This window comes from Paroedura picta, chromosome 2 (assembly GCF_049243985.1).
Source record: "Paroedura picta isolate Pp20150507F chromosome 2, Ppicta_v3.0, whole genome shotgun sequence".
NCBI classification, from domain to species: domain Eukaryota; kingdom Metazoa; phylum Chordata; class Lepidosauria; order Squamata; family Gekkonidae; genus Paroedura; species Paroedura picta.
The window spans coordinates 86,050,706-86,064,065 of NC_135370.1; the positions used below are offsets into that span (position 1 = coordinate 86,050,706).

General features: G+C 43.2%; 1 protein-coding gene across 7 annotated transcripts in view; it reads left to right on the forward strand.

Moving 5' to 3' along the window:
- The window catches only part of AP2A2 (adaptor related protein complex 2 subunit alpha 2), a 69,148-nt gene that overhangs the window by 38,758 nt on the left and 17,030 nt on the right, over nt 1–13,360 (forward strand). For 4 of the 7 annotated variants that reach the window (XM_077321438.1, XM_077321441.1, XM_077321436.1 and 1 more), the window contains exons 4-10: nt 765–958; nt 2,052–2,181; nt 4,325–4,426; nt 6,782–6,890; nt 9,036–9,186; nt 11,098–11,266; nt 12,150–12,287. In XM_077321438.1, the coding sequence (XP_077177553.1) occupies nt 765–958; nt 2,052–2,181; nt 4,325–4,426; nt 6,782–6,890; nt 9,036–9,186; nt 11,098–11,266; nt 12,150–12,287 (993 nt within the window). The remainder of the gene's footprint in view (nt 1–764; nt 959–2,051; nt 2,182–4,324; nt 4,427–6,781; nt 6,891–9,035; nt 9,187–11,097; nt 11,267–12,149; nt 12,288–13,360) is intronic. The other 3 variants (XM_077321439.1, XM_077321442.1, XM_077321437.1) reach the window with 1 other exon arrangement.

Sequence of the window (13,360 nt, forward strand, 5' to 3'; positions counted from 1 at the left end):
ATAGTGTTTTTTTTTTAATGTGTTTTTATTAAATATTTTTAAAATGTAATTAATAGTTTTAAAGATCCAGCCTCCTTCTGGCTCCTCCTGGCTCTCTCTGCTGCTGTTGGCATAGTAGACCCTGCCCTCTTGTGAGGGCACCTGGGGGCAGAATTGGGCATCAGAGGCTGTGGTTCGGAGTCAGTCATTCCTCATGGACCAGACTTAAAGAATGGCCATTCGAGATCAGTTACTCCTCTGGGATCCACAAGGTGCAATCCTCCCCCTCCCCCAGTGCTCTTCTGCCTTTAGGTAAAGGTGTGTAGAGAGGAGAGGAAAACTATCATGCTCCACAACACCTCTCTTTCGACTTCTTTTTTAAAGCATATAACTTGTGCTACATTGCATCTTCCTCTGTAAACTCTGGAGCTAGTCCTGGGAGACAAAATCATGGTAAGATGCAGCTGTGGCTAAGAATCGGCAACCTTTCTGCATCTGAACATGCTTTGTTTTTTTGCAGAGAAACTAATATAAGACTCTTTCCTAACTAATATAAGACTCCTATTGTATTTTCATGACATGTCTGAATTTAAACACTGGTGCAGCATTAATCCTATTTGTTTAAATCATTTGAATTGGCTTGGGAACCAGCAGTTTTATCACATCTTTGAGTCAGAGCTTACCTATGAATCTCATCCTGTAGTGCAAGATAGGAGCTTTTTGCTCATTGAATACTGCATAAGTGCATGTGTACACAAAAACACTAATGCTACTCTTAATTCCAGGGTTATCTATTCATCTCCGTACTTGTGAATTCAAACAGTGAGCTGATACGCTTGATAAACAATGCCATTAAGAATGACCTGGCCAGCCGCAACCCCACTTTCATGGGGCTGGCTCTGCACTGTATTGCCAATGTGGGCAGCAGAGAGATGGCAGAAGCATTTGCTGGAGAAATTCCAAAAATACTCGTAGCTGGGTAAGTAATACGGGAGGATTTCAAGTGTTAGTAGTAGTAGTGCCATACATTTGATTCTTGGGACCTTGGTAAACGTCTAGATGAGTAGCCTGTTTGCTTAGTTACTCTTATGTTAAGCAGAAACTTCCAGGGAAGAACTGTGATCTTCTCTGTTGAACAATGTGATAAAGTGAAACTTGTTTTATTCCTGAAAAGATCCAGTTTGATTTTAATGTGTTGTGTTCTTAATTCTCCCCATTTCTAACAATGTTAAGGATTCTTTGGCTCTTTCCGGTGCATTAAGATTTTTTGCTTTGCACATATTAATTTATATTCTGTAATCTGCTGTGTGTACACTTTCTGTGGAAAGGCATGTGATGAAGAATTAAAAGGAAGTTATTTATTATTAGCTGTCGCTTCTGCAATATAGACATGTGCCCTTCTGCAAGTTAGTTTGCTTTAAGTGTCACTTCTTGGTATCCTTCTTGGTTCTGTCTTCAGATTTCTAATCCTCCAAATCATTGTTTGAAAAATTGGGAACATTTCTTAAGTCTTTCCTCTTCACCATTTTGCACTGTGCTCTCTTCTCTTTTGATTGTACAAACCATAGTTTGCTTGATTCAGATAACACGGAAGACTGTGGTTTATTTATTGAGGATTGCAAGGTAAAGATGTGGCGGGGCGGGGGGGGGGGGGGAGTCCATGAGCCTGTGTCATGATCCTGGAAGGAAAGGAAACATGATTTCTGAACTGGGCCAGTATAAAAGCAGTTTTATATTTAAATTTTACATGTTTAATGTTTAGACCAAATACTTCCTGCTATGCTGCTTTTAGATTCCAGTGGGAAACTATCTGGTTTACTGTCATATTTTAGATACTAAATACAACATAATGAATACATGGTTCAATCCATAAAGTACAGTCATTAACAAAAAGGTAGTGATTCCACTTAGAAAAAGTTCACCTTTGGCATTTGTATCAAATAAATATTTAAAATGTTACAAAATACAAAGTGATTCCTTCTTTTTTTAAATCTTGTAAATAAGGTTCACTCAACATGCACTTAAAAACTCAGCATGAGTTACACTACATTACGCTTTCATTTCTCTTGCAGAGATACAATGGACAGCGTGAAGCAGAGCGCAGCCCTATGCTTGCTACGATTGTACAGAACTTCTCCTGACTTGGTTCCTATGGGAGACTGGACATCGAGAGTTGTGCACCTTCTCAATGACCAGCATCTGGTACCTTGAGTTCCAGCTGGCTCTTTTAAAATATTGTACATTCAGACCATCTGTAAAGATACTTTACAAATGTGCCAAAAGTCAAGTCCATTGTCTCAGATGTGCTGCTTAAATGCCCTGAGGTAGATTTGCTGCTGATTACCTATGTCATTGTGCTGTGCTGGAGAGGCAGGCATGAATGCTATGTCCAGACCCATCTGTCAAGCGGGCAGGGATTTTCTGTTCCTGGCTAGTCAGGCCCATCACTGTGTTTTGGTTTCTGCATATTGAAATGAACAAGGTACTGAGAATATTTCGCAGTTTGGACAGCAGTAGTTCTGCAACAGGAATGCAATAGTAGTCCACGCAGCTTGGTTATTGACAGGCTGCTCTTGTCCATAAGAGGAAATGGTCCTTTACGTTCAAAGCACTTTGAGTCCTATAGATAAAGACTTCACTGTGGTTTTACTGATTGGCTACTTGTACTTATGAATGACTGGTATGAAGTTGCACACAACCCAGTGTTTGAACACAGATCTTGAGTGAAGCCCTTCATGTCACAATAAAATGACAAATTTACTAAACTAGTTGTTGGCCCCAGACCTCAGTGCTTTCCTAACTGTTTGCTTTTGTTTGTTTGCGTAAGATGCTGTGTTGCATGAACTACTTTTAATGTACCGTAAGCTTGGTTAATATTTGAATGTTACCCCACTCCAGGACAAGGCTATGCACTTTCCATTGATGAGAGGACTAAAATGCTGATAGTAATCAACATAGCCCACTCCACTGAAGTATTTTTAAAAATACTTAAGGGGCGAATTTTATGTATTTGCAAAAATATTGTAGAAGTCTTCAATCTTGATTCTAGCATATTAGTATAATCAGTATTTCTCTGCCTAAACACCAGTAAGTACTTCCCCATTTTGCAGCAGAGCTGGAAGGGAAAGGACTCCATAGTTAATTGTGTTATTGGTAGAGGGAGGCAGAGAGACTTGTGAAGGATAATTCAATAACCCTATCTTTGGGGTACTGTAAATATTGTCTGATTTTTAGTACCTAGGGTTTGATGCCAGTGTGCCTGGCTTGTCTGTGGAAACCTCTGGGACTTTCACTGCATTAATTATAGGGCTTAAAATTTAGGATGATGTGCTCCTGAACAAGCAGGCATACCTTGGATGTATTCAGGTGTTAATGAGCAATTAATTAAGTAGAGGCTTGTCATCTGACATGGTCACAGCTTCTTCATGTGCTTCCCTAGCTTCTCCCTCCTCCTCTTGTGTGCAGAGTTTGAATAGTTCTTGGTTTGACTAAGCTCCAGTGAGCCATGGCATCCAAATGCAAGTGCCGTGGAAAACAGGCAGTTGCTTCTCCCCTGAATGCAGGCCCTGAACTCTAAACTAAGTCCCAGTTTAGAGACCTGGGCAGACAAACCTGAATGTGTTCAGTTAGAAGCCAAGCAAATTGGGTTATAATCAAACTGAATGTATTCCCTCAATTTCTGCACATTTTTTTTGGGGGGGGGGGGTACAAAAAGTGTGCAAGCATGGCAAGCAAGCTGTGATTGTGTCTGATGCCAACACCTCTCAGCGTGCTCACAGTTTGTCCTGATGTCTGCATGTAGTAATCAAACTTTGCTTTGTGTTAGCCAAAGTTGCTGGTATCCTTGTCCACCGTATTTTAATGATTACATTTAGATCCTGCTTTTCTTATTTCATTGGGTTCAGAGTAACATGCATGGGGTTCCCTGGAGGTTTCCGTCTAGGCATTGAACAGAATTACCATGCTTCAGCAAGGTTGTTATTGCCCAGCAGCCAAGCTCTCCCGCTCTCTTTCAAGGAGACCATCACGCTACTTTGGTTCAGGTGCTCTTACCTTTGCAACAGATGCTGCAATTCTGGAGAAGACAAACATGGTGGGCTTCAAGAACTAAACCTTTTGTGGCTCAAGTTGAGGGGTGACAGTGAGGTTCCAGTACTTAAGGAAGTAGCAGCCAGACCATGTGACACTCATGCGTATGCATGCAGAAAAGGACTTGGAGCCCTGTGGTTTTAACAGTATGTGTGGCCCAGAAGTAGTAATGAACAGCATTTCAGCACAGTATAAACAAATGTAAGGAATTTAGAGTGTGGGGTTTTAGATAATTGCAACCCTTTTTTCTCTTCAGGGTGTGGTTACTGCTGCTACAAGTTTGATCACCACTCTGGCACAAAAGAACCCAGATGAATTTAAAACCTCAGTCTCTCTTGCTGTCTCCAGACTCAGTAGGGTAAGCAATTCTTTGGTCACGAGTGCTGCAATGAAATTAAGCTGACTGGTAAGAACTCACCTGGATTGTTCTCATGGGGAAGTTAAAGCAAGAACAGCCTTCACCAGGGCCACCTCAGTAGTTTAAGAGACAGTTTTGTTCAATGGCTGTAGATTTAGGTTTATATCCTGAGGTTTCCTGCACAGGGAACATATTGTGTCTGAGTGAATCAGTGTTTGCTTTGTGGCAAATGACAGGAAGGCCCACTTGCATATGAGTCATGGACATGCTTAATAGTTATTTATGCCTTCGTTCAGGTTTCCTTCTGCTCCCTTGGGCTTATCAACTACTGTAGGCCTTCTGGAATAAAACCATTGTGTCAAGTATGGGGTGTAGTTCGAGAAGCTGAAAAGCCAGGGTTGTGGTAAGGGAACATTCCTGAACCTATCAGGGCAGGAAGAAGGCCAAGTAATTTAGGATCACAATAGTGTAGGTTTTTCTTCTTCCATGCACTCTGACAGCTCTCTTCCTGGTGTGTGTAACCCACCCAGTGCCTGTTTGTCTCCTGTTAATTTCTACCTACTACATTGGTTTGGTAACATTCTTGAACTTTTCTGGCCTTGCTCCCAATTAGAGAGTTCTTGGCCCCAGTCGGACCGGGGGAGGGGGGGAGTGGAACTCTGCATTGCCATCTTTTAATGTTAATGTCAATGTTTAACTGTTATATTTTAAGGGGTTTTAGGGGATTTGACTGGTTTTTATTGTTTTATTGTAAACCGCCGAGAGTCCAAATGGAGTGCGGCGATAGGGAGGTAGGTGGATGGAGAGAGGGAGAGGGAGAGAGGGAGATCTGAAGCCCCTTTTTTCTGTAAGCGTAGGATTACATTCTGGGCATTTCAGAAGTGAGGAGCATTCTTTTTTTACTGCCACTTCATAAACTCTAAAGCAGTGGTTCTCAACTTAGGGGTTGTGACCCCATTTGGGGTGATGGGCGGAGCTGGGCAGAGCCGGCAGCCGGCGGAGGAGCCATGGCAATGGCCACCCCCATGCCGCCAGTTGGGGTCGCCAAGCAGGTAAGGTTGAGAGCCACTGCTCTAAAGGCTGAGCCCTGGCACTGTTGTTTGAGAGCTAATACCGTTGAATTCTGCTCCTGCCTCCAGTTAAGACAAACCTGGTGGGGTTTTCCTGGGCTTTGTGAACCTTGTTTCTGTTTAACTTTGCAGTTTGTCCAAATGATTTTATCAGTGTTTGTCTTACCTAATAATCTATAGACCATAACTTAGGTTTCCTGTTGAAAAATAGTCATCTGTGCAAAACAGCTTGGTGGACCCATGACATTAAATTTAAATGGTGCTGAGTTTTTCTATACTGTTGTAGTCTTCTTGTGTGCTTTCCAACAAAAGTTCTTGAACATTCATTATGGAAATCATGCCCTCTGTGTTTGCTCATGTAACTTTTTTTTGTCCAAGTCAAAACTAACATTTTTTAATCCAAGTCTTCATTCCCTCAGAAAAAGATGATGAGAGTCTGAAACAGATAACCCGGAAACATACTCTGATGCTGTACACTTACTTCATTCAGCTGAGCTTGTTAATCTGTCGTATCTTCTTTTGGTCTACAACTGTGTCACTTTACATTCTTTTTCTTCCTTATCTCCAAAGCTATTCACCCTGGTCTTTATCAAATTTCCTATCCTCCTTCCTTGTGAATATGCTCCTGTCCTGGTTCTCTCCATGAGAACCAAAGGACTACCCTTCCCCAGTCAGCCATCACGGCCTTCTGCAACAGCCACTTTCACAGATTGTGTGTGTGTGTGTGTGTATTCAACAGTACCAAGTGATAATAGGCAGTTTGAACCGAAGTCTCCCTCCCTCCCTGGGCAGTCTATCCTAAGCTAGGAGATGCATATCCTAGCTATGTTAGTTAGCAATTCCTGATAGCCTTTTTTCTCTGAATTTGTCATTTTTTTCAGTTCAGCTATTAGTTGTTATAGCTTTGTAGTTCAATTAACTTTTCAGTTGTTCACTCTTTTGTATATGTGTGTATATGCTAGTTCCCTTTTTGTATCTCTTCAGTTCTAGTGGTAAAGTGTAAACTGGACTTTGTCTCATTTTATTTTCTTATGACTTACTCTCTTTCATATTCCCCTTGTGCTTCATGCATTTCATTTATCTGAACTCCTTGACAAACACTGTGCTCTATTTTTATTCAAGTTATTCTTCATAAGCCTTGCCTGCACTTAGTGAATCAAGCCAATTAGTTGTAACGACCTATGTTCCATCTTCTGTCTGCGCTTAGACGGAGAGTTGTTCAAGATTCCAAGTCTACATTATGGCAGTGTTCCACGGGAGAATAAAATAGCTCTGTGTTTTATAGATTGTGACATCTGCATCAACGGATCTTCAGGATTATACCTATTACTTTGTCCCTGCTCCATGGTTATCTGTGAAGCTTCTGAGGCTCTTACAGTGCTATCCACCTCCAGGTAAAGTAACGAAGAACTACCATATTTTGTTTTGCTTTCCTTACCCAGCATAGGGAAGACAGGCTTCTGTTGAAGCAAGACTTATGTTTATTTGGAGGAGGCTTTCTCAACAGATGTTTCGTGAAACCCTGGGGTTTCTTGACAGCCCTAGAAGGGTTTTGCCATTTATTTGGGAGTTAATTAGTTTTCAGATATATGTTTAAAATGTTTATCGGATGATAAGACCATATATGGTTGTCAGCCTCCTCCCCAGATGGCCAATGATGGGCCTGGAGGTGGTGGAAAGCAGAGGGGACCCAGTCATTAAAATGTTTGCTGGTCAAGCCTTGTCCCACATGGTAGGAGTCCAGAGAAGTAAGTACTGTCCTTTGAACTTAACTGCATTGGGAGGAGTCCACTGGTCCGTTTCTGGCTGTGGGTAGATGATAGAGCGTTATGTCACATCCAGTGGGAGTGTCTGGGTGATGTCACTTCTGGTGTCATGTTATTTCTGGGGAGCATGGCAGGGATGTGTGGCCTGCTTGACATCACTTCTGGGGTTTCTGGAAGCTTGAAGGATGCTTCAGGGGGTTCTCAGGCTTGAGCTTGTAAAGAGCTAGCGTTTGAAGGGCAATAGTGTGTGTAAAAACCTCAGTGTTGAATAACTTGGAAGGAGAAACTTGCTGCCAAAATGTATTTTGGATATGGTCACATGCTGCTTTAATATTTCTGCATCTAGGTCAGCACTGCAGAGCAGTCTTTAGCTAAACTGAGCCTGGTGGTCTTCAACAAGTTAATCATTAAGCATATTTGGGGATACTTTGACCTGAAATGTTGATAAAAGTCAGTTTCAGTTTAAAAAATGTGTGCAGCTTGATGATATACATACAGATATATTCAAGTAAGTATCTGTTTTGGTCTGAAGCAGCAGAACAAATTTAGAGCTCAGTTGCACTATTAAGACAGTCAAAGTTTTATTCAGGGTATGAGCTTTCGTGTGCATGCACACTTCCTCAGATTAAAACAGAGTCTAGTAGCACCTTTAAGACCAACAAAGATTTATTCAGGGCATGAGCTTTCGAGTGCAAGCACCCTTCCTCAGACTACCCTTCCTTACATGACAGGGAATATATAGCGAAAATTAATTCTGTTACATTAGTAGTTTGTGTCACAGAACTAACAGAATTAAGTTTTGCTATATATTCCCTGTCATAGCAGAAGTTCATAGTCTGAGGAAGACTGCTTGCACTCGAAAGCTCACGCCTTGAATAAATCTTTGTTGGTCTTAAAGATGCTACTGGATTTTATTGTGCTACTTCAGACCAACATAGCTACCTATTTGAATCTTTCCTCAGATACAATATCATGGAATGAAAATAACCAGTTCAGAATGCTTTGGGCTGATCCTGCGTTGAGCAGGGGGTTGGACTAGATGGCCTGTATGGCCCCTTCCAACTCTATGAGTCTGTGATTCATACTTATAGATGGAGTGAGAGGACAAATTAACATACAGCATAATGAAATTAGTTCCAGAGATACATAGGAAAAGACAGCTATTATTGGACAACCTGAGCACCCAAGAAATGTTGCACATCATTAATGAGGTGTTTTGCTCATTTTGCTCATCAGGCGTCAGTGTCCTTGCCCCTGCCAACCAGTGAACCCATTCGCACCTGTTTAAACTTCTTTTTGGCATTGGTTAGGGAAGATAATTCTCCGCTTTGATCTACCTTCCATATGGCCCTAGGGACATACTATGCACATGTAGTGTATGCACATATAGAATGCACATATACACATATTGAAACAGGAAGCTATCTGGAGCCACCTGAAAGCCATTTGGAGCTTTCTGGAGGAAGAATGTGATAGCAGTATGCTAAATAGTATTGTCTGGTTTTAAAATCTTATTTTTAAATTCTTGTCAGAAAATTTGTCAGTTGGCTGACTTATTAACACACTAAGTGGTATTTTGCTTAATTTTTAATACTAAGCTCTTTCTATATTGTGACTGAGGAAAAAATATCAGACTTGTAGGACTCAAATACTGGTGCAATTTGATCTTTTGTGAAACTGAGGAACATTGCCATCTAGTGGGCACAAGTGGACTACAGATGAGGGCATAGGCAATTTCTTAGTGAATTTGCTTAACCATCCTATTTCTTCCAGAAGACCCGTCTGCACGAGGCCGTCTCACAGAGTGTCTGGAAACCATTCTCAACAAAGCTCAAGAACCTCCAAAATCCAAGAAAGTGCAGCATTCAAATGCAAAAAATGCAGTTCTATTTGAGGCAATTAGTTTAATTATCCACCATGATAGGTAAGTCAGCCACTCCTAGTACAAAGCTGGCAAGAATAGTCCGGCTTCAACTGTCATTTGTGCTGAGTATGTACTAGCAGCTTTCAAGCCTTCTGTGTTTTAAAAGATGCTATGACATTCTATTGTAAGCAGTATTTCTATCAGCGTTTGAGAGAAGCCTGGAATGAAACAGGATGTCACAATAATTTTCATGCTTTGAAGTTGAATCTTCCAATCCTGTTGCTTTGGCAGATGTACTTCTGAAATTCTTTTCTCAGAAAAGCAAATGATTTTTCTAGATCTGCATACTTCATTTAAAAGGATTTGCTAGAATTTGTGGCTGAATGTATCACTGAAGGTGGCTGTAGCAGGTGCCAACTGTGGTCCCGCCTGGTTTATAGAAAAGTATATACTAATAGTTTCAAATACACTATGCTTGCATGTATAACAAGCTAAACTTCTTCAAAAGTCCCTTTGCCCAGTCTTGATACCCTGCCAGAAATGGTGGTCAAAAACATAGTGGGGAGAATTCAGCTCTGTTTACTTACATAGGCAGCACTTTAAGTCTTGATTGCTGCTTAAGCAATCGGTCTGAATCGGCACTTAGTGTTGCTGTTGTTGTTTCCAGTCTGATTCCAGTTTATTGCCTTTATTCTCCAGTTGTCACATGTGAATAAAATACCTATAAACCATTAATCTGACTAAAGCCAGTTGAAAAGGTTGACAACTGTGTTGCTAGACCACATTGGGTTTTCTGCCCACAGCTCTTTGGGCAGAACAAACACCACATCAAAATTTTACTGCCAGGATATACTGCCAGTATATCCAAATGTCGCAAAGTGTTTCAGAAAAATTAAGACACTTACTCTTGATCATGGTTTTAACCAAGTCAGCTGCGTCTCTCACAGTGCCATTATTTATCCACTGATCTTCTACTCACTTCCTCTGACCACCATAAAAAGCTGTAAATGTCCAGTTCAATAGATTTTAACTGGTTATCAAATATTCACAGAAATTTCCATCAATGCAGTCCGATGTACCAGTGTATACCTTGCCTCTTCACAAATGCTGTTGTGTGTGTGTGGGGGGGGGGGGGCTGAGAGAAAAAAAGACTTTTACTGCAGCCTAATCTTGTGCTGAAAGGACATAAATTGGCTAAGAATTTCTCACTTTTGTAAGTGATGTTAAATGTTCCTTGCTGTCACTGGGGTACTATTATGAAATGCTCAGCTTGTGTTTGTAAACTTGTATTTGTGGGAGGAGCTTTACTTAACAGAACAGGCCTTACTTCGTCCTCCGATTATCTGATGAGTTATTCCTGAGAATGGTTAACAGAGATGTGGGATGCATCTTAAGTGGAATATTTGCAGCAATTGCAGACACCCCTCTTTAGTAAACAAAAGTGTATACTCTGCAATACTTTTTTGTTGTCCCCTTTTTTGGCATAATGTAAGCAGTATAATCAATTCCCAGTTATGCTACTGAGAAGATAGCTTCTGTTTTGGTGAGGTAATTTTCTCTGTTGCTCTGTTGTTCAAAATACTCTCCACTTCCACGTGATTTCAGTGTCTGACCTTCCTGGGGATACTGGTTGGAAATAACTCACGCTGACCCTTTCCACATTATTCCAGTATTCTTCTGTCACGTGTGAAATAGCAGCCATGCCATTCCTATAGCATAAGAACAGGGCCTGTGGCTGCCATGGTGCTGTAAGGTCCGGAATCCCCCACATCCTACTAAAGTGTCGCTATGTAAAGCTGCTGTTTTAACTTTCAGCTTTTAGGATTTCTGCTGTATGAAGCTATGCAATCGCTAACTGACCACAGAGTTTTTGCTGCCATAATTTCCTTAGTGAAAGAAGCTCCTTGATGCTCACTTTCCCCCAATTGATTTGCCTTCTTACTTTGTTCACCCTCTCTCTTTTCCGCCTAGTGAGCCAAACCTGCTTGTTCGTGCCTGTAATCAGCTAGGCCAGTTCTTGCAGCACCGGGAAACTAATCTTCGTTACCTAGCACTGGAAAGCATGTGCACTCTTGCCAGTTCTGAGTTTTCACATGAGGCTGTGAAAACACACATAGAAACAGTTATCAATGCACTGAAGGTAACTACTGGTTCTTGTGTATTACCTGAAGTTTTCCATTCATTACCCTACAAGACATGGCAGTCAAGTTTGCCTCTAGTTTCCTTCAGACTGGTAGTGGTTTTGCAGCTGGTGTGGTGTAGGGGTTAAGAGCGGCGGACTCTAATCTGGAGAACCGGGTTTGATTTCCCCACTCCTCCATATGAAGCTGGCTGGGTGACCTTGGGCCAATCACAGTTCCCTCAGAGCTGTGTTGTGGGGAGAGGAAGGGAAGGGGATCATGAGCCGCTTTGAGAAACTTCTTTTGGTAGTGAAAATCTGGGCCCAAGAACCAGCTCTGCTTCTTCAGCGGAAGCTGTCTATTATTAGCTGTCTAAAATGTAGTAGTAGAACAGAGACTGTGCTTGAAACAATCTCATTTTGGCCTGTGCCTAGGCTAGAGGTGAAGTGTCATCATGAGAGAGTGGCTACATGAGGACTAATAGTAGTTGCTGCTTGCTGTATTGCCTCTTTGCCCAAATACTTAGATTCTGTTGGCCTAGCCGGAGCTCTGCCTGTTGGTAGGCTTTACTGAATCATAGAATCATAGAGTTGGAAGGGGCCATACAGGCCATCTAGTCCAACCCCCTGCTCTACGCAGGATTAGCCCTAAGCATCCTAAAGCATCCAAGAAAAGTGTGTATCCAACCTTTGCTTGAAGACTGCCAGTGCTTACCACTCAGACTGATAAGTCGCAGTGCTGGGAGGGGGATCGCACTTCCACAAGGAGTGAGGCTGAGAGTGGTGAATAAATTCGCCCTCTTTAATTTTTTCTTGTCAATGTCCACCTTTTTACCTGTTTGCAAGTTCTTTCCCAAAATGTCTTGCAGTGAGCTGACCATTATCATTGCAATGTTGTTTGCAGACCGAGAGAGATGTGAGTGTACGACAAAGAGCTGTGGATCTCCTGTATGCCATGTGCGACCGAAGCAATGCCCAGCAGATTGTTGCTGAGATGCTGAATTATTTGGAAACAGCTGATTATTCCATTAGAGAGGAAATTGTAAGATTTTTTGCTTATCCAGGTTAATTTAAGGGTTCACAGGGCCACAATCAGGAGGCTTTTGTATGTGTTGTGGAATTTTTCTCTTCTCATCTTTAACATACACGCACACATACATATATACACACACACACATATATATATACTAGTAAATAAGCCTCCTAAATACAGTGGGCGCTAGTGGCCGTGAGACCCTTTCCGGGCTGGCTGGCAGCATTCCCACAGAACCACCCGCAGGCGAGGCCAGCCATGTGGTGGCCTGGGAGTCTTCCCCAGCGGCTCGGCCGTGTGTTTGATGGGCGCACCGCTGCCTACCGTTGGTGGTGTCCACGTAGATCTGACCATTGGAGGTGGGCTCGGGCGGCTCTTTGGCGGCAGCGGCGCTGGGTGCGTGGGCGGGCGGGGCCGGATGCCTCTCGTGCGGCCAGCGGCTCTCTCGCCATCAGCGCCCAGCGGGCAGTGGCTCCTGGCAGGGTGTGTGAGCCGCGGCCGCAGCGCCATCCTCTTGCTGCTGGCGGCAGCAGGCGGGCGCAGCTGCTGGGCGTGGCTGGCGCGTCTTCTTGGTGGCTGCAGCGCCTATCGGCTCGTGTGGGCGGCCATGGAGCAAATGGCGGCAGCCGCGCGAAGCCAGGAGAGGTTGGAGGTGGGCGCTTTGCGCCTCCCGATTCGTCAGTCTGGCGGCAAGGGACCAATTGCGAGCCGCACCTATCGGCACCCTTCCTCATCCTGGACAGGGCCTGCCCTCGGGGCCCTTACAGCTTTATTTTATCCACTCCACTAGGAGCGGTTAAAGATGAAACAGCCTAGGGGGTGGGACGTATCCGGCTGTCCAAGTTGGAATAGGGCCAATTAGGGTGCAGCCAGCTTTGTCCTGATTGGTCCTGCCCCTGTGACTCCCGCCCTCCGGCCCTGGACTCTTGCCTCTTTGCTCTCAGACACCTCAGTGCCTGAAGCCAGCAGCAGGTGAGAGGGCCTTGGGCAAAGGGTCGTGGTGGAGGGCTTGCTAACGAGGACCGCTGGGCCTGCTGACAAGGGCCTCTTGGCCTGCTGACTGCCTGCTAAGGAGCTCTGTC